At 37.4% G+C, this 20,595-nt stretch overlaps 1 protein-coding gene across 1 annotated transcript; it reads right to left on the minus strand.

Annotated features, from left to right (window-relative positions):
* Positions 1–1,198: 1,198 nt before the first annotated feature.
* LOC103698690 (probable WRKY transcription factor 4) lies at positions 1,199–15,464 on the minus strand. The gene is made up of 4 exons (XM_008780732.4): positions 14,971–15,464; positions 12,708–13,387; positions 12,464–12,622; positions 1,199–1,936 (listed from the first exon to the last, which is right to left on the minus strand). Exons 1-4 carry the CDS (start codon positions 15,346–15,348, stop codon positions 1,504–1,506), a joined length of 1,650 nt encoding a protein of 549 aa, XP_008778954.1. The 5' UTR covers positions 15,349–15,464; the 3' UTR covers positions 1,199–1,503.
* Positions 15,465–20,595: the final 5,131 nt, after the last annotated feature.

The raw sequence follows: 20,595 nt of genomic DNA on the forward strand, positions 1-20,595 counted from the left end.
CCGATCTCGAAGACTTTTAAGAGTGAAGACCACTACTAGCTAGAAGATCTATAATGAATCCAATTGGAAACACACACAGAGAGAGAGAAAGAGAGAGAGAGATAACATGCTGATCTAATTAACAATAGAAAATATAATAATTTATCAAATGCTCAATTTATCAAATCCATGGCTATGCATGCCACCAATTATAGTAGCTCAATTTATCAAATGCTCGTCTTAATGTACCACTACAAAAATGGAGAGGGCTGTGATTAGCAGCGTGCAAAGCCATGTGGTGTTTTTCATGGTGCAGGATACAATTTCTCATTTCAGTCCTTGTGGCATATGTTTATTTCCCAAAGGCCGATCTTGGAAACTTTTAAGAGTGAAGACCACTAATAGCTGCGGAAGATCTATGATGAATCCAATTGGAAACACATAAAGAGAGAGAGAGGGAGAGATAACATGATCTAATTAACAATAGAAGATATAATAATTTATCAAATGCTTAATTTATCAAATCCGTGGCTATGCATGCCGCTAATTATAGTAGCTCAATTTATCAAACGCTCATCTCAATGTACCACTATAAAAATGGAGAGGGCTGTGATTAGCAGCGTGCAAAGCCATGTGGTGCATTTCATGGTGTAGGATACAATTTCTCATTCCAGTCCTTGTGGCATATGTTTATTTCCCAAGGGCCGATCTAGGAGTCTTTTAAGAGTGAAGACTACTACTAGTTGGAAGATATGTGATAAAACCAATTAGAAACACACAGAGAGAGAGAGAGAGAGAGAGAGAGAGAGAGAGAGAGAGATAACATGCTGATCTAATTAACAATAGAAAATATAATAATTTATCAAATGCTCAATTTATCAAATCCGTGACTATGCATGCCACCAATCATAGCAGCCTAATTTATCAAACACTCGTCTCAATGTACCACTACAAAAATGGAGAGGGTTGTGATTAGCAGTGTGCAAAGCCACGTAGTGCAGGATACAATTTCTCATTCCAGTCTATGTGGCACATGTTTATTCCCGAAGGCTGATCTAGGAAACTTTTAAGAGCGAAGACCACTACAAGCTGGAAGATCTGTGATGAATCCAATTGGAGAGAGAGAGAGAGAGAGAGAGAGAAAACATGCTGATCTAATTAACAATAGAAAATATAATAAAATAAAATGGTGACATAATTTGCTCCTCTTAAAGAAACATGACAGTCCTAACCATCAACACACTTATTATGATTAATAATAACCAATTGTCTTTATAAGTTGGTCATGCCTATCGATCCGGTTTCTATTACAAGTATACAGGCATGGAAATCTATACGGGCATGGAAAGCGTGCTTAATAACTGCAATCAGTCTGCTCTTTATGAACTGATAATACTATGATGGAAATGTCTATAATCTTAGATCAGGGATGCCACTACCAGACTATACAGAAGCAAATAAAACTGAAGTTGACAATAACGGCAAATAAAGAACATACATCAAAATTTAATCAAACTTGTTGATTCAAGAGTTTTGGACTGGTACTGCTGCAGCATTTTCACTAAAAAGCGGGTGTTTCACACCCTCAGAATTAGTTCTGTTGGCCTCCCCGGATGCTGAGTTCAAACCAATGCTTAGAAGGGTTTGAGCAGATTCCAATGCCTTTTCACCTCCAACCTCTACTGCTCTCTCACCATCCAAGTCTCCACCTACATCTTGTGTTTCTTTCGACGGTTTTTGATCTAATAACATATCAGATGTATTCAGTTGTTCACCAGTATCTGCCGTTGCAGCAGTAACAAGAGCAGCAGCTGGTGAATCGCTGCTATTTTTGGGGGTTGGCTGGTCATGGTTATGTTTACCCTCATAAGTTATAACAATAGCTTTTGCATCATCTGAAGACCTCTCAACATGCTTACGAACAGGACATCCATTATGCGTGCATCTATAGTAGCTTCTGAAAAAATATCACGGTAGGATCAGAAAACATATAAAAGATGACAGAAGCAGCAATTACGAAAGAGAGGCTAAAGCATCAACCTACATTAGTTTAAATGTCTATTAGCTTCTGCTACCTAACCAATTATTACATAGATTCATATATCACATATTTAAGCATCTCAAAATGATCTTGAAACATGATTAGTTGATTACCTCCATAAATATGTGGTGTAACCAACTATGACATTTAACACCAATAACATTAACAAAGCACATGGACATTTAGGCTGATGAATAAATTTAGAACAGTCTATAAAAAATAAGGATATAGGGTACTTTATACAAACTATTATAGGCTAACTGGTTCAGCATTCTTCCTTGTGCGTGGCGCAGGTATTTTACACTTCCATGATCAAATATGAGATGTGATTATCTGATGTCCGAACATGGAGATAAGCTTAGTGGTGCCTGATAACTGTCATGTCACATTTTTATCAAGCAACTCATAAGCATGGTATGCAATTGAAAGTTTCTGTTCCATTAAAATTAGCATTGCATTCTTAATTGCTTCAAAAAACATCTTATAGTGCAGGTCCCTTCAAATGCATGTCGGATTAGACTCAACCTTAAAAATTTACCTCCAAGATTAGCAAGGGACATGGAGTTGGCACCTACACAAACTCGGCAAGATTAAATAAATTAAATTGCTCAAGCGGGTTGCTCTATTTATTGTGCTAATGCAACCTGGAAGGATCAGACCGTAAGAATTAACTTAAATTCCAGGAATAATTTTCAAATCTGATTTTTACTATTTAAAATAGCTAGATTAGCAAAAGAGAGCAATTGAACAGGTGAAAAGTGGAGAAAGTAAGAGGATATGAGAGAGAATAAAAGCTTTTAGATAAAAATCCACATAGAGAACAGAAGAAGACGAATCATAACACTTAACAGAGAAGAAAATTACTTCAATCTATTCAATTTTTTATGACCAAAACTGTTTTCACGCTGTTCCCTCTCCTCTTTTAATAGTGAAGGACATAATGAGACTTCCTGGACTCAAAGAGCTAAGCTGCCTTAAACTTTGTCCCCTAAGAAAGAAAAAAAGAGATAAGGAAACAAGATACTTTTGACATTCTAAAAATAGAAAAGTGACATCCATGGAACCAACATAAAATGACATTCCAAAACACAACTTCAAGGACTTCAAATCTTGACTAGCTGAACCTAGACATAAGGACTTTGTAGACACTAGTTCTACTCAAAACAGGATTCAAAATCCTCACTACAAAAAAAAGCCTCAAAATTGAGCATGAATATCATGAGAAACTAGAGAACACCTGGCAATTCCTGAAAGATTTAAATACAACAATCCTTAACTCCTAAAACTCAATAAAACAGCAAAATTACTTGAAAATAAAAGCCATTTTTTTAATTAAAAAAAGAATAATTAGATCTAAACCTTGATTCAGATCCAACTCCATCAAGTGTAAACTTCAACAATAGACATAAGGAAATGTGTGGACAAGCATGACGCTAATGCAAGGATGACTCAGAAAACATCGTGTTGGTTGGATCTTGTTTCTTTCTCAACTTCTGAGAGAGGATTTATCTTCCATCACCTAAGCATGCTACATTTAGTTAAATGACATATATTTTAGGGCACACGTTCTTGTGTGTTCTTTATACATGTATTTCCTTCATGAGTTAAATAAGTCTATACGTGAATTATATACAGTTGATTGCTATTCTGTTTGTGAGAGGTTGATCTCCTATAGCTGTATGTATCTGGATTAATACCCCGATTGTACTTTCATTTACTTGCTCAAGTCAGATGGCATTAGAGCATAGGATCATGACATTTGTCCAAAATTTATTCCCTATCATATGAGAGATATCCTATACCAGTTTTCACTGTTAAGTAAATAACCATATGATCCTCCATGTGCTTGAATCATTAGTGACAAACTCATTCATCCTACCACTTGTAGGGTACAGTGTCTTTGCCATTGACCAACCAGCAAAAGGTCTTCAGATATAGCCCCTGAATGCAAAGCCAACCTCCAACAGATAAAATCTGGATTATGCTTCAGCTGGTGATAGTGCTGAGAACTTACCTAAATCAGGAGAGGGTACTGGAGCAGAATTGAGCATACGAGAAGGGAAGCAGAGTTCCTAAAGAGATTTAGGAAGTGGTTGGAATGCAGGTGCAGGACCAGAATTCCATTAGTTCCTCAAGGGGTGGAATTGAGTACAGAAGCCAATAAAAGTATCTGCTTTGGTCATTTCTATTGCTACTGCACTAGTAGAGGAGATGATTGTGGCTGTTTCAATTTGTTAGTGCCTTCCATTTTCATTCTGTGTTAACTCTTGATGCTTCGTTCAAATTTGAGCAAGCATCATTGGTCCATCCAAAAGCCGCTTTTGGACCTAAATTTTATGTGTCTTTTCCTTTAGCTCTTGAAATTTTACTCCCAGTAGAAACTTTATCTAAGTTTTGGCGCAACGTTAAGTTTGCTCCACTCTGATCTAGAGGTCATGGTTTGAAACAAGAAAATAGTTTCTCTACATGGGGCAAGGCTGCATACACCTGACCCTCCCAGACCCTGCGATGGCAAGAGCCCCATGCACTCGGCCGCCCTTTAGCATATAGTACATAATCTTTTTGATTTTCTATGTGTCATTTGCATTTGCTTTTCCAAGTGTAGCACAGCAGATTTGTCTTTGTTGGGCAAAGTTTTACTTTAATTCTGCCAAAAGCCTCTTTCAAGTATGATCATTTTTTATGCAATAATCTGATTCACCAATTTGACATGGATGGTTCTGTTCGGTTTTAGCATCTTTCACACCAAATCTTTTGTTTGCTTCTTTGTTGTCTAACATATTTAGCTTCTCCATTTGCCAGGTTTGGTTATTTTTGGATACAAAACCCTTTATTCAGTCTTTGCTGGACCATGATCCCTTCTTCAAGCCTCCAACTATCTTGAGGCAACTCTTAGAAACTGATGATCTCTTAAACCTTGTTAGATTTGTCTGCAACGTCCTTACGCTCAATTTTGACATTCAAGGAAATCTCTAAATCTTTTTTTGTAGTCATTTTAGAGCTTGCCAAGAGTTTAACCCACAGCCACCGTGAGGTTTCTTATCTCTTGCTTCTTCTAGTTATTGAAATTTCCTAGTTCGTTTTAAATAATATTGACATAGAATAAGTAGAATGAATCATCCTAGTGAAACAGCTTCAAGCTGGATCTCCGTGGTTGGAATGGATTTTAACATTCAAGTGGTTCATGGTTCGAATATGTTTTCCACAATCTTAAAATAGAATCTTTCAAATTTTACCGCACCCAACCCAACTTGGTTCCCAACCTGCCTGGTTTGCCACTTTTCTAGAAAACTGGTTGGTTTAACCTAGTTTCCACTAGGCCAATGCAAATCAATTTCTATCAGAAAACCAGACAGGCCAGGGCTCTGGATCACCAGTTTTCCAGTCTGATTGGCCGGTTCAGTCCGGTTTTTATGACTATTGATATAGGAGCAAGCAAGTGGGCTCCAAGTTCTAACTAACCTGAACCCAACCTAGATGGCTTTTCATATCATAACATTATAAGCCCTCAACCTAACCAATTGACAATTTGCTCCAGATTGAGCATTGGATTGTCTGATCTGGTCTTCTATGGAAAACATTGTAAAATTACAACTTTGGATAAGGTAACCTAGGTCTAGTTTTACTGGATCTTCAGTTGACAAATCAATTCATTATTGAATTACCCTTAGGATGGTTGCAGATCTCTCATCTGCATGCACCATTTTTAGGTGGCCACCTTATAAGATGACATCTCATATATTTTCTAAATAATCCAAAATACTCCGTCCAGTGAGCTGTTGAGTTTCGACTGGTCATATATTGGGATATAAGGCATTTAAAAGACCGACCAATGATGGACAAATATGAGGGAGAAGCACTGTTGACTTTAGGACGCATTACAATAAAGGCAATCTCACATATTCAGTGTCAAGTCATAGACACAAGATGAAGGTTTCCACCATCCTTCGCACTCCTTGTATATTATCAAGTTGTCCATTATAAATCATCTCTTCATACTTGAATAGGTAAAGATTTTAAATTGTAGAGAGTTGATAAAAGACCAGGTAGAAGCTTAGGAGAATATTGGCTTGATCGGTGGTTGACATCATGGGGCCTTAGTGGGGTATGTCAATTATGGGACAGTGGTGTACTAGATGTTAATAAGCAGGACATGTTATTCTTGAAAGTTGCTTGTGCAAAAACCGTAGTGGATCATTATCACTATTGATTGTCACAACGATTCTGCTAGCCAGGAGTTAAGAAAAAAAGAGGAGTTTGCAAGAGAGAGTTAGAGGACTATAGCTCATAAACCAGTCATCATATTGTGACCGATTACCCCTTGAGAGGAGGTATTATTTATTCTGAGTTGGAAGAAACATGATTGGTGGTGTTGCTATAATAAATGATGAATTTACATGGAGTAATCTCATGGTGGACATCATATTGTGACCTACCTCTTGGACTCTCATCTTCTTGGATACTACTGAGCTTATTAATGCCTACTGTCAATTATCAAATCATAATGCAGAACACTGGCATGACCAAATTTTTCTCTAATGGTGTGAAGGGCTATGTTGTTCCAATACATTATTCCATGCTTGAACAGCTATCTTGTGTATCTTGCATCTCACCTGGAAAATATCTGGAAGTATATGGATGTGGTAAATCCCTCCAATGGATAATGATGGGAAGATTGTATGGTGTCATATAAATTCGGCAATGCTCAGGGAAAAAAGATCAATAAGGGGTTCACAAGAATGCATAGCTTGAAGAGCAGTTCTGAGATTGCCAAGATAGGGTTTATGATTTTGGTTAAGTTTTCATTCAAATTGTGACTGATATAAGACCTTGGTTCTTTTGAGCCTGGTTTAGTGATTGTCAGGTCATAAAAGTCCACATAGCCCCCTAAAGTCTGCAAGAAATTTTGTTATTAAAGTAACAAATTTTCTTAAGGCATGATATCATTCTTTATTTTCAAAGTAGAAGGTGTACTGGGGCTTGTGGTTTATTTTTGGACATGAAGATATGCCATGGGATTTAAAGGGGAGTAAAGTCTATCCTCTCACTTTCTCTCACAATGTTTGAGAAATCCTGATTCAATCAGTGTGGCTCCTTGGCTTACAATTTATGGACCAAAGGTGAAAACAGCTTCATTATTAAGTACTGCCTTCTTGATTAGACTTTCTCATGTGTAGATAAACCAAAAAGTGCTGTTTTGTGATTTCATGCGCATAAATTTGTGGCCAATAATGTAGGTCTTCCTACAACTGGCCTTTTAGGCTTCATACCAGGCTCAGTTCTTGTCTAACAAACCGACACTAATTCAAAAGGTCAACAGCAAGTTAAAAAAAGACCACAGTACTCCCTAATTATGAGAGAGAATTTCTTGATCCTTCAAGCCCACATCATACCATGGCACCACAATTGCTAGTTAAGGTCCTGGTTCTTTCTTTCATCTTGGCAATAGTCCAACTTTGAATTATATAGATGTCACCATTACAGCTCAACATGGTTTTGAAAAAGCTGCCTTAGCTGACTAAATGGTCCATCTAGGCAGGACTAACCAGTACCTGCCTTAACATGTGCCGTAAAGTTCATGTAGGATGAGGTTGATCTATAAATTAGTATGAGATGTTTCTCAGTTGATAGTTCCCATTAACTTTCTATGTTTTATCTAATAAGTTATCTTCATTGATTAGATGATAAATCTTTCTCAGCTTCTCCTTTTATTTATTATTCATTTTAAACATATTATTTTTGGTCCTCCTTGACCTCTGGGCACCCACCTAGGCACTTGCATAGCACCTATGCACTAGGTGGGCCCCTCGCTGCCTATCTGTCATCTACATCTAAAAAATTGCAACTAGCCATCAGGATAAGTCGGAATGGCAACTTAGAGATTGACTAATGGATTTTATGTTGGATATAGTGAGAAAATATCTCCATTGCAACTTTTTCCCTTTCATTTTCTTTATCTTTTACTCCCTACTTTAATTTATTCCTCCTTACAATTCTTATCTAACATAATACTAAAATTAGGCCTGCATTAGTGGCACCTAAAATCTTCTATTTGCATTTCTACCATTTCCTGAAAAATAATTCCCCTACTCCTCTACTTATGATTCATCTGAAGTTGTTTAGGTGCATGTGGTTATATAGCTGCAGGAATTGAAGGGTACAATAAGATCTCTGTACCACAAAATCCTTATTTTTTCAGTTGTAGAAATGCAAAAATAGGTAACCTGGATTTGATGGATATCACTTACAATCATGCAATGAACCCAGTATCATTATTAAATGATATCAGAGGAAGAGGTTAGATAACTATATGGAGAAAAAAAAATGAAATAGCAGTTGCAAAGTAGAATTTCCAGGACATATTGGCTGTCTTTTAAAGAGTCAAATGTCCTGATATGCGGAGAGTGAAATCTACGTGGTGTCCGCATGGTGAATAACTGTAAAGGAGGGAGAAGTAATTAAACATAAGGTACTCTTAAGAGCTCAAGCAAAGCAACTTACAAGGTGGTCGACTCAGGTTGAAAATTTCTAGAGGGTTAACAACCGAAAGTTGCTAGTTGCTGACAATAACATGGCGGAAACATCACGAGTCACAAGAATAGACATAGGGGAGATTTTGTTCATTTCACTTTCAAGTTATAAAGCCAGCTTCATGGATTAATTTGAGCAAATCCAACCTCACCTCTTTTGCAATCTGATGGCAATGTTTTTCCTAGTTTTATAGTTGAAGATTGAGGGTATTTTTGATAGTTCATATTTTTGTAAGGAGATAATAACTCAGAAGGCTGTCATAATTTGGGTGGCATGATATTGACCCAAGAGATAATGAGTGTCATGCACATCATGTTGTCCAGAAACATAATATTAAAGTCAACTATCCAGGTTACCATGAGAATCTGCATGGCAGCTTTCAGAATACCATACAGAGGGGCATATCAAAGTGTTTGTTGACATTTACCAGCTGCCACATATCTCAAGGACTAAATAAAGATCTCTGATGTAATGATAGGCTGGATAACTTTTCTTCATGGCCACAAGAAGTGGCATAAAAAGAATCTGAGCATGCTACTACAATCTGTACAATCAAGAAATGCAAGTTGTCATGGAGTTTCAAATCTCCCTGGCATCTTACATTGTCCATCCATCCCAAATGTTTGACACCAAGATACGTTGTGCCGGCCCAAACCGGGGGGTACGGGGCATACCAGACCATACCAGTTCAGTACAGATACCCGGTATGGGTGGTGTACCGATACTTGGTATGCCAAAAAAACTTCGTACTATACCATATCGATATTGTGCTAGTGTGGCACCGGTATGAAGTCCGGTACCAAGACAACGAACCTTGTTTGACACAGTAGAGAACGTACATTTGAAGTTTCCAGGTTACACTGCGAAGGTGAGCCATGAGGAGTGTTATTCGAAGGTTGATCATCATAAGACTTATGATATGCCAGAGATCTTTTATCTCCAATAATGATGGAAATTGTAGGATTTTGTCAGCTATGGAGGTGATGTAAGGGGTAGAATTAGTGCCATCCTAATTCCATGTTCCTGTAGATAAGATTATGGTGAGAAGTAGGGATATTCATCACTGGTCTCACTACATAATCTGAGACCTGGATTAACTGATGAGTATGCGGTTCTTTTGGCATTGAACATCATCAGTTCTCAGGACCAGCAGCTGAGATGGGTGCAAGTCATTTGGGGTTTTATGAATGACAGAAGCACCCGCAGTTGTGCTTTTTAAGTAATGCTTGATAACTAAATCTAAGTTGTTGATATAAGAAACAAAGGGACACCACAAATTGAACCCTGTCTGCATCCACATTTGAAATGGTTAATGATATATTGTGGATGGCTTTTCAACTGTCCTTGAGTTTGTCTGTAAAGTATTATTCTCTGTATCCTGAGAACCTAAAAAATTCAAATGAATGTTGATAGATGGTGATATAGTCAAAACAGGGCAGTGGCTAAAATGATGTGCAGCTGTTTTCCATGTTTACTGGTGAAGGGACCAGAAAATTATTTTGCGATAAGACGAGGGTCAACTCTAGGGAACTCCAGTTGATCCTAGAGGAGATGAAAGGCTTATAAGCAATAGAAGAAACTGATTTCAAGAAGAGCATGCATATTATTTAGGTTTAAATGCACCTATTCTTGCATAAAGTTCAGTACAAGCTGCCTAGTATAGCAATATTTACAATGAAAACTTAACGATACCTATCAAAACAATATAGATGCACAGGGAAGAATTGTGAAGGCTGCCTCAGCTTTTGTTTAGGAAAAGTTGTAAGACTATAGAGGGTGATCAAGAGTAAAACAACTATAAAGAATTTTGTAGCTACCAAGATAAGCTGAATGGGCCAAGCCTCAAGAGATTAGGATGATAGTGAGTACCTAGATGCTAACAAGAGGCTGCACAGTTCAAATAATTATGAATTCTAGGCAAGATATGTATGGAGAACCATACTACTGAGAAAAATGGTCAACTAGTAAAAGGTTGAGAGCTTTTTTATTAGGTATTTTCAAAACTTTACTATTTAAACAGTTAAATACAAATAGGTTATAAATATTTTCTCACATTATATATACCTTTTGCTTTTCTTTTCTTTTAAAAAAAACATGATTTATGATTATTTCATATTAATGTTGTAATTAAAAAAGTTTAACATATAAATCCATATGATTTAAAGAAAAATTTTGCAAAATAAAAAAATTTCTCAATAATTATGCATAGTATTCTCACATTGTCTATTTTTTAATGAACTAGTGCCTAGTTGGATGGGTCGACCTCTGCTCTGGGCTTAATGACTATGCCTATACCACCTTATGCATATCATATGTCAATGGTGCAACACAAGCATACAATAAAATAGTTGAGCATGGGGCGTCATACTTTACCAAATCGAATAGTATGGGCATACCAATATAGTGATAAAATTGCACCAGTATAGGGCCCAGTACTGAAACGACGTACCTTAGTTATGAGCATAATATATGATAAATTCATGAATTTTCATTCTGAAATGCTCATTGCAGTAGTGTAGTGGTTGAATCAACTGAGTAGTCAAAATTATTATACTTTCTTCTCGGGACCCAAGTTTTATTTTATATTATACATAGGTAAAGCCGTGTGCAATGAAAAATGCAAGCACGGTTTGGGGAGGGATCTTTTTCCTCTATTCCAACAAAGAAAAGTTATCTACTCCATAACAAAATCTAATCATTTCACTTATAGGAAGCAACTAATTTTAGTAACATACTCTGACATGTTAGACAGTGGTGCCTTCATGCACCATAATAAAAGAACATATTTAATAATGGAAAATGCATCTTGAAATAGTTTAGAATAGTTATTTGAACGGAAGAAAGAATGTCATAGGTAAACAAAAGCTTTAGATGCCATTCAACATCACTTTCAACTTTTTATTTTTAAAAATAGAAAGAAAGAATAGTTTAGAATAGTTATTTGAACGGAAGAAAGAATGTCATAGGTAAACAAAAGCTTTAGATGCCATTCAACATCACTTTCATTTTTTTTAAAAAAAATAGAAAACATTATTTTATTTTATTTTATTTTTTAAATTTTAAAAAATATAGACATATTTGATATAGTTAATTATTTTTAAAAATATAAACATGATGATGGTGACAAAGACAGTGAAAGTGGTGGCAGAGATAGTGAAGGGTATTATGGTGGTGGTGGCGACAGTAGTGGTAGTGACGGTGGGGACACCAATAATGTAGTGGTGACGGTGGGGACACCAATAATGTAGTGGTGACGGCGATTATGGTGGTAGTGATGGTGGTGGGGTGGCAGAGGCCATAGCGGCGGAGATAGTAACATGGAGGTGATGGGGTGGTAACAACGACAATTATAGCGGTGGCGATGATAATAGTAGCAATGGAGATAGCGGCAAGAGCGATGGTGATGGTGGAAACGTTGGTGGCAGTGATGGCAATAATGGTGATGGAGATGATGGCAGCGGTGATGTTAGTGATGGTGGTGGCAAAGATGACACCAGCAGCGGTGGTAGTTATGGAGACGATGGCGGAGGTGGTGTTGGTGGTGGTGATAAAAAACATAGTTCATATATTTGAAAATAGTGAAAGCAAGAATTTCTTACTTTCATTTTTCCTAAAAATAATGAAAATGGCTTTTGAAAAATAGAAAATAAAAACAATAGTACCAAACATGTTTTTTTTGCCTCGATGTCCATTTTTTTTTAAAAGAGTAAAAGCAATGCCAAACAGACCCTTAACTTCATAAGAATTAAAAATAAGCTTTCCTTGTAGTATCTATGGTCCCAATAATATTGTATATTTGAGTAGGCTTAGGTTATTAAGGAGTACAGGCGAGATCTCCATGAAATAACAATCCAGGCTGATATAAATGCAAGATACAGATAACCATAAAAGGTATACAGAGAAAAGAAATACCTGGGATTGGGATTTCCCTTGACAATTTTCTGTCCATACTTACGCCACCTATAGCCATCACTTCCATGCCCCACATCACATGCAGTCTGCACAACAATTTTGGGTTCCCTCACCGTTCTAAGTACTGGTGTTGAAAAATTCATAGTGCTTTCACTGAGCCTGCCACCAATGAAAAGAAAAGCTTCCGTAAAATTTGTTGCAAAAGAGTATAAGAAACAAACTCCAAGAAATCTTAACTACTTGCCTGCGCTTTGGATCCGGTTCCTCACCAATACCTTCTTCAGTCTTAATCCCAGCATCGCCTTCACAATCACTTGAACAGTAGAGCTGTTGTGCAGGGGTCTCATTGCCAGAAATCTGTTCTGGTTTACATGTTGAAGGTTCAGATTCATTAAGTTCACTGCTTGGAAGCTCTAAGCTTTCATTCTCTCCAGTAGTTCCACCAGACTGAGCTCCTCTCTCTTTTGAGTATCTAGGCTTTTGAGGAGGGTCATGGTTGTGTTGGCCTCTGTAAATAATTTCAACAATCCGACCATCAGGACAATGCTCGACCTTCTTCTTAGCTAAACAATTGGTATTTGTGCATTTGTAGTAGCTTCGAAAACTGTCACTACTTTTCACCTGCTTCTGACCATATTTCCGCCAGTTGTACCCATCACTGGTAGTTGTCTTTACAACAACATGAGCAGATTGAGGTTTCTGGACAGAAGGCAGTTGCTCTGTCTCTGGTGTACAGACACTATCCTCAGGGACTGCTGAAGGCCTCTGTTGCAATGGCACAGGGCTAATTGTAGACAACATAGGCTGGGAAACTGAAGTTGACGCTAATTCTGATGAAGAAGAAGGATATGCTGCTTGCAGCTGCATCTGTGCTTGAGCTGTCACAGTCGCCAGGGCTGCTTGATGGGTCATTGCAAATTGCCCCTAAGTTTCAAAAGAAAGAAGTGACTGGTGTAAATAACAGATAGCTATACACGTCATCTTAATTTAGGTAAAATAAGGGGTACCAAACCACAATATAATGAACTTCTCTTCGCAAAACATTGTAGCTATGCCAGTTGTCTTTTGTGCTAATTAGAATGGTCGAATACTTCATATAAAACAAATGCCAAATTTGTAAAATACAAAGACCCACAGATCATGTGGAGTATAAACAGGAAGATGAAATCCACAATGATAGTTATCAATGTAACAGGCCCAAGCGATTTCTAGGGCATAGAAGAAAAACTAAGCAAACGATCTATCAATTAGACGATAGACCTGGCTACATGTTTCCATTTTTGCAACTGAACGACCAATTGCCCCTTCAGGTACATACACAGGTTATTATCCCACCGATAGTTCCCTTGGTCCGGCGCAGCATTTTTCAGTAGGTCATTATAAGATTGATTGCCAGTTCTATAATTTTTCTCAGATTCTGATTAATCATATGTAGATCTTTAAATCCAGTTCAAGATAGATGGGTTTGGCTGGCTTTAAAATTACAGTAATGCTAAAGGGCACCTTTGTACACTTGAAAAGTTATTCCGCTATGTGGCACAAGGGGATTGGTGTAACTTGCAGGAATTGGTGCACCGCATGGGAAGTGGTCGATCATTTAGTTGCCAAACCATAATTAGCGGGCCTGAGAAACTTTTTGCGTGTAATGGGTGCTCCAGAGCATTTTCCTTAAATTAAAGTGAAGTTTAAATATCTCACTAAGATATCCACAAGATACCTGTCATATATGGATGAGAGCGGTATGATGAGGGGATACCTGTGTGCAAATTCAGTTAGAATTGGAGTCTCTGATCAAATTCCATTTAAAAAATGTGATTTTCAGTCTCATCATAAGGAACTTGGAATTTTGGAAGTAATGGCCTCTTCGGTCCCCCTATTTCTCACTTACTCCATCGAGTTTCCTTAGCTCAATTTCAAACAAAGAATTCAAGCTAATTTTCCCACCCAGTGGTCGAGTATGCAATGAATTCTAAGGAATTCCATTTCTGCAAACTAGTTTCCTCCAAGTGCAGATACATCAAAGCAGGTGACCTCTCCAAGACCACCTGACCTGACACAGCATTTACAACCTATATATCATATTATGCTTTTCTTGAGTGAAAATTAATTGCTAGACACCACGTAGCAGAATGGTTCAAACGCTCTTAGATCCCATTTAACAGTGAGAATCCTAACTTCTGAGCTAAAGAAATGAAAAAAAAAAAAACTCTTTAAACCTAGAAATGGAACATAACATTAAGGAATAGTAGGGGTTAAAAAACAAAGATTATTACTGAAAGCTTCAGCAACAAAAGTGCCTGTAAAGAAAGCAGTTGCTATCTCATGGCAACCCCCCAATTCTACTAAAGAGCATAAAACCCAACTGAGAACTACCGGAGCAATTATCTCCGAAGAATTAGCAACACCCAAGGCGTATTTCGGAAACTAACAAAACTAACAAAGAAAGCTAAAACCACAAGCGAAACCATCGGATCAAAACTAAGGAAGGAAGGATTAGGGTCACCAACCGAGAATCGCGGCGACTCGAGCAGCGCGGCAGGGGCCAGGAAGCAAGGTACAGCAACCACCGGGAGCCGCAGGGCATCGACAGGCACGGCGATGATCGGCGTCGAGCGGGGGCTCCCCACCGGCGATGACATGGCCCCGGCGAGCAGCTGCGAGAACGACCGCCCGTCGGCGCCCACCGCCCCTGGATTCTCCCCAGCCGTGGAATCCGGCGCTTCCACGGACTCCGAGCCGGATTCCTTCGCGGCGGGAGTAGCATGAGGGCCAGGATCGGCCGGCGGGGAGCTCTTCGCCGCAGGAGGCGGCGACGGCGGGCTGCCGCCGGCCTCACCGGATTTCTCGCCCGCCGGGGCATCGGAGCTCGGCCGCTCGTCCACCATGGAAGCTTCAGGAAGCTTCGGTGGACTTCGAGCTTCCGGGAGGGCGAGAGAGAGAGAAACAGAGGAGAAGATGGGGGGAAGGAGTGGAGGACGAGGTCGAGAGAGGAGGGCAGGGGTTCTTTGGCTTTTGACTGGAATTGACCAGGGGGAAATTGACGGCGTCGTGTCGTCCGTTAATGGCGGACCGGGGACGGGTTCACCAGGAGACAGCGGGGCCAGTCTTTGTGGTGACGACGGAGACGGCCGTTTGCAGTTTCGAGTTTGACCCCAACATAGCATCCTTGCGGCGTGGGTGCTGCTTTGGAGCTTTGGGGGTTCGTTCTTTTTCTTTTTCCTTCTTGTTTGTTGTTTTGTTTTACTTTTCTTAGTGAGGGATGGAGCACTGTTTCTAACTTAGGGGAAGGGGGGTTGAAGAATGGTTGAGTAGGTGAACAAGTTGTATGTATAGATGCAACTAGGGAGGACATATTAATAGTTAAATGGGCTGAAAAAGGGTATATCAAATTGTGATGACATCTACATACAAAAAGTCATCTATGCTAATCTATGGACTTGTAATTAAAATTGATGAGGAAGGATTACCTAGAGATTATTATTTTTCTAAATTTGTTCCTTCTTATTAATGAAATGCTTGAGAGCATTATGGCTAGCTATGTAGAACTTCACTAATGAAATGCAAGTCTGAGTGAAATGTGATACCTAGTATGTAAGCATAGTCCGTTTGACTGGCGAGAGTATTCGGCCTAAAGGACTTGGCCCAACCAATTGATGCATGTGAGCGGCACATGTGAGGAGGAAAGAAGACTCCCGATGAGAGTCTTTTTCCTCTCGAATTCGTCGAATAGAATCTAACTCTGGGTTGGATTTCGATCGCAACCAAGCTCTATGTAGAGCTCCTCCCTCATCCCTCTTCCACCACATCGGAGAGCCCAAGTCCTCGATCAACACTATCACCAGAATTCCTTAATTTTTCTCCTCGAATGCTCACCACATCCGACGTCGTTGCCGCTGCCAACCGTAGCTGGAAGCTAGATAAGAATCCGACAACCTTTAATTGGCTTCTCTATCCTTCTTCCGTGGTCCTTGGAAGCCCTAATTTCGATCAGTGATCGCTGAATTTTCCGTCAAGAATGGTTGCTATATTTTCTCCTCTCTTTTTTTGAATTTTTCTAATTTCATTCCTTCTTTTCAGCTGGTGATGCCGACGGATCTTGTCACCAAGGCCTCTGCGCGATTCTTCATGATGCTTTGCAGCTATGGTCGGGGCTCTGACCATCGGGAAGCCTCGGTTACATAATGTAAGGAGTAGAGACCTCTGTTTTCGAATGGGTTTCCGCCATCGGCCGCCTGCTACCACCGACTACCAACCATCAGTTGGTCGGCCGTGGGTCCCTAGGCCACCCATCTTCCACCAGCAACCACTCCTCTCTTCCTTGGTTAGAGAGAGAGGAAGCGTCTCTCTTTTCTCTCTCTTCCGCCCATTCTCTTTTTTGTTTCTCTCAAAGTTTCTCTCTACTTTCTTTAGAGACATTGGATCTAGCATGGTATCTCTTTTCATGATTCTGGTTCAACTTTGACAAAGGGTTCTAATCTAAAGTCGTTAGGTGGCATGTCAGCCCCACCCTAGCCCATGCCAAATACTATTAGATTTGATCGCCATGATCTTTGTTGAACCATGTGTATCCTACTCCGAACATGATTCGATGAATTTTACTTGATCGAACCGACCGAAATATCGGGCATTCCCGTTTGGTTGGTCCTGTGAGAGTGTTAGAATTCAAAATTTTTATAATTATGATGAAATTTTAATAAAAAAAATAATTTTTAGATATTAGGCTCTGAGAAAAAATTTTGGAATTAATTGGATCTGTTAACAAGGTAAGTAATATTTCACTTTTTCTAAATTTATCAGTAATTATTAAATTATTATTTTTATGACTTTTGAGTGGGATTATTCATGATGCATGAATTTGATGGATAGTATATTATTATGAAGAATATTGTTTTGAAATATTATAATGATATATGGTCTTATTATAGATATGATTGATTAATTTTGACATCGCATAATTTTAGAATTGAAATATGAAATCTAGAACTATTTGAATTTTGACCTAGCTATGTTGAGGACCCTACCAATAAGGGCTAATACGTTGGTACATAATTTATTTTTAAGATTGTATGCAAGATGATTAGCGACATACCACCCGTAGACCAGCGGTCCTGAAGAACTTTACTGCAAGATGATGGATATCTCATGGCAAGAAGATTAGTCGGTGTTATAACCCTGCCACAGGATGATGTAGTCATATCTCAGAATCGATAAAATAAATTAAAAATTTGAAAAAAATGAATCTATGAACATAATTTAAGATTTTAAAAAAGATTTGATTTGTATATTAGTATAGCATTTATGCTTATTTTTTGTAAATTATTATCTATTTGATTGCCTGATTTTATTTAGTTAAAGTAATCATTGCTTACTGGGTTATTTAGCTTATTATACGATTTTTTTAAAAAAATTTAGAGAACTAGCCTGATTAGGATTTTCAATATAGGAGAGAAACTAATAAAACTTTGGCACAAATTATTCTAGATTAGAGTTTATTTAACTTGATTTACTATCCTAGAATACTGTTAGAATCGTGAGACATTTAAATGTTGAGTTAGTTATTGAAATAAAATTTGCATATTATTATTTAAATTATTTAACTGTATATTTATGATATCATATTGAGATGTCTTGTATACTTGTGGGGAGGATTTTTTATGAGTATGCAGCGGTTGACACAACCTCCGATTCGTGAACTCGGGTCGGGGGCGTGACATAAAACAACTAGAGCATCATGCCATACATGAGGTGATTTTCTCCAAAAATTAGTCTAATTCTATATCATAATAAGCCTGACTCTATGGGTTTCGGCTGCAAGATGCAAGATGATAGGTAATTAAAGACTTGAATAATACTAAAATAAACAAGATGAAATTGATCTTCATAACCACTTGTTATAGGTTTTTGAAATGGAAGCATGTGAATGCTATATGTGGTATTTAAGAAATTAAGTCATATACATCATAAATGCAAGGCCCTATTTGAAGAGGCATTTGTGCCAATAGTTTTGGAGGGAAGTATGAGATGCAAGTAAAATATCGATCTTAACAAAATGTTAGTCATGTCTATACTTTACATTCTAGAAGTGAGTATTATATATCACTCCAAAAGTTAAGAACTGGGGATGAGAGGAGTTGTTATATTCATTTTAGGGAAACATTTAATTTGTCATATATAGAAACTTAATGAATTGGCATATCTTTATAAGCCCCATTGATATCTTATTTTTTCCTCATATTTTACTCATTTTATTTCTAAAAAATAATTATAATAAATTTAAAATATCGTCAATAGTTGTTAGCTCGGTCAATTGGCCCTCCTTACCTAGTACTCTACACTTTGGGATGTCCAAGGTTCTTAATCTAGTAGTATTACATGACCACCATGTTGCTCCAAATGTGTATCTTACAGAATTTATAATTAAAATTTAGTATCACTATTGTGAATCAGGACTTGCCCTAGTGATGACACCTCTCTATTTAGTAATCTAAGGTTCCAAGTTTGATTTTTGGTTGGTGCATTTTTAAAAATTGGAACTGGGTAATTATAATATAGAGATGTCTCCTTCCTTATCTCTAGAATAAATGAATAAATAAATAAAAGATGGTATCAAAATACTTATGCGATTGTATAACCATGCACAAATATATTTTTTAAAAAACAAAGGCTTTCAAAGTATCTAGAGAGTTAGTATCTTAAAAAAGAGAAGGTCAGTTAAAATAGATATTAGAAGGTAGCAAATTAGACATTATTATTTTGGTATTAAATGAAATTTGCTATTATAGTTTTTATTTTGTAAAGCTATATCTAAGAAATTAATAACAAGTTTGCCGATATACAAGTTTGTGTAATACACATGATGTGGAAAAATGATTAGATAAAAATAGTAAATGATATGAAATAAATAAAAATAAAATGGTAAACAAAAATTAAAAACAAAAACTAAAATGGGAGATAAAGTTTTGAGGTGGATAAACTTATTAGAGAGGAGGATAGAGATAGAGGGGAAATAAGTTTGTCATAGAGTAGTTAGGATAGAGAGAAAGGGATTTGAATAGAGAATTTAAATTAATTATGTGAATACTTTGTCTCCAAAAATATCCACATTGATTACTATCAACTCAACACTTTTTTTCATTGCAAATACTTTTTTTAACATAGTGTAGATTGTAGAAAAATAAATAAATTTCAAAATACAACTCTAATTGTAATTATGGTTTCTGTACTATTTTAGTAATAAAAGCTTGCATGATTAGACTATTCTAAGGCATGAGAGGGGGATTTAGTGGTTTATATTGGCTAATGAATTTGAGAGGAGATGATAGGAGAGTGTGTTTTCTTGAATTGTGTTTCTTTAACAAGTTAGGATTTTGTAGAGAGGGAAGTGATTATATATAATTTAATCTTAGGAAATATAAGAGGTCATGAAGAATCTAAGGTGGTAAAGGCCTATTGGCTAAGAGATATTAAGAAAGAATTGAAAAGGTGAATTGTAGGGATTTAAGGAGGAAATGTTCATTTGAAGTGTTTTTCTTTGAACAAAAAAGATTAGAGAAGAGAGAGAAAAGACTAGGACTAGTGAAGGAGAGCTGGATGAAGAAATTTAATTGAATCTTCCCCTCCTCACAAGGGTAGATGATATGAAAGGTGGATGGATGGCTAGAATATTGTAAAAAAGAAGAAGATTGATCGATGGTATAGATTGATGGTGGCATTGATATAAATATCATGAGATTTAAGAGTAGATCTAGGGTTACTTAAGTTTTTTAGGAAATATTTGGAGATCGAACATGAAGCCTAAAAATTAAGCCAATGCATGTCAAGGATTTAACACCAAAATAAGTTAGGTTAATTATGAAGAAAAACTTGGATTTGTCATTTAGTGAAACTAGGATTAGATATGATAGAGAGAGCATGTTTGGATATAGATATATGGCAAGAGAAGAGCAATAGTAAAATGGAAGAAATGCCACTTGGCAAGTGGTCTCAAGAGGAGAATTGGATGGTGGGTTAGGATGAGTATGGTTTTATCATGATGCACCATTATAAGTAAAAGAATATTCTCCTTGGATGATCTCATGATAAGGCGGTATAGGTCATGAGGTGAGAATATTAATGGATCCAATGACATATAG

The sequence above is a fragment of the Phoenix dactylifera genome, chromosome 1 (genome assembly GCF_009389715.1).
Source record: "Phoenix dactylifera cultivar Barhee BC4 chromosome 1, palm_55x_up_171113_PBpolish2nd_filt_p, whole genome shotgun sequence".
Classification (NCBI taxonomy): Eukaryota; Viridiplantae; Streptophyta; class Magnoliopsida; order Arecales; family Arecaceae; genus Phoenix; species Phoenix dactylifera.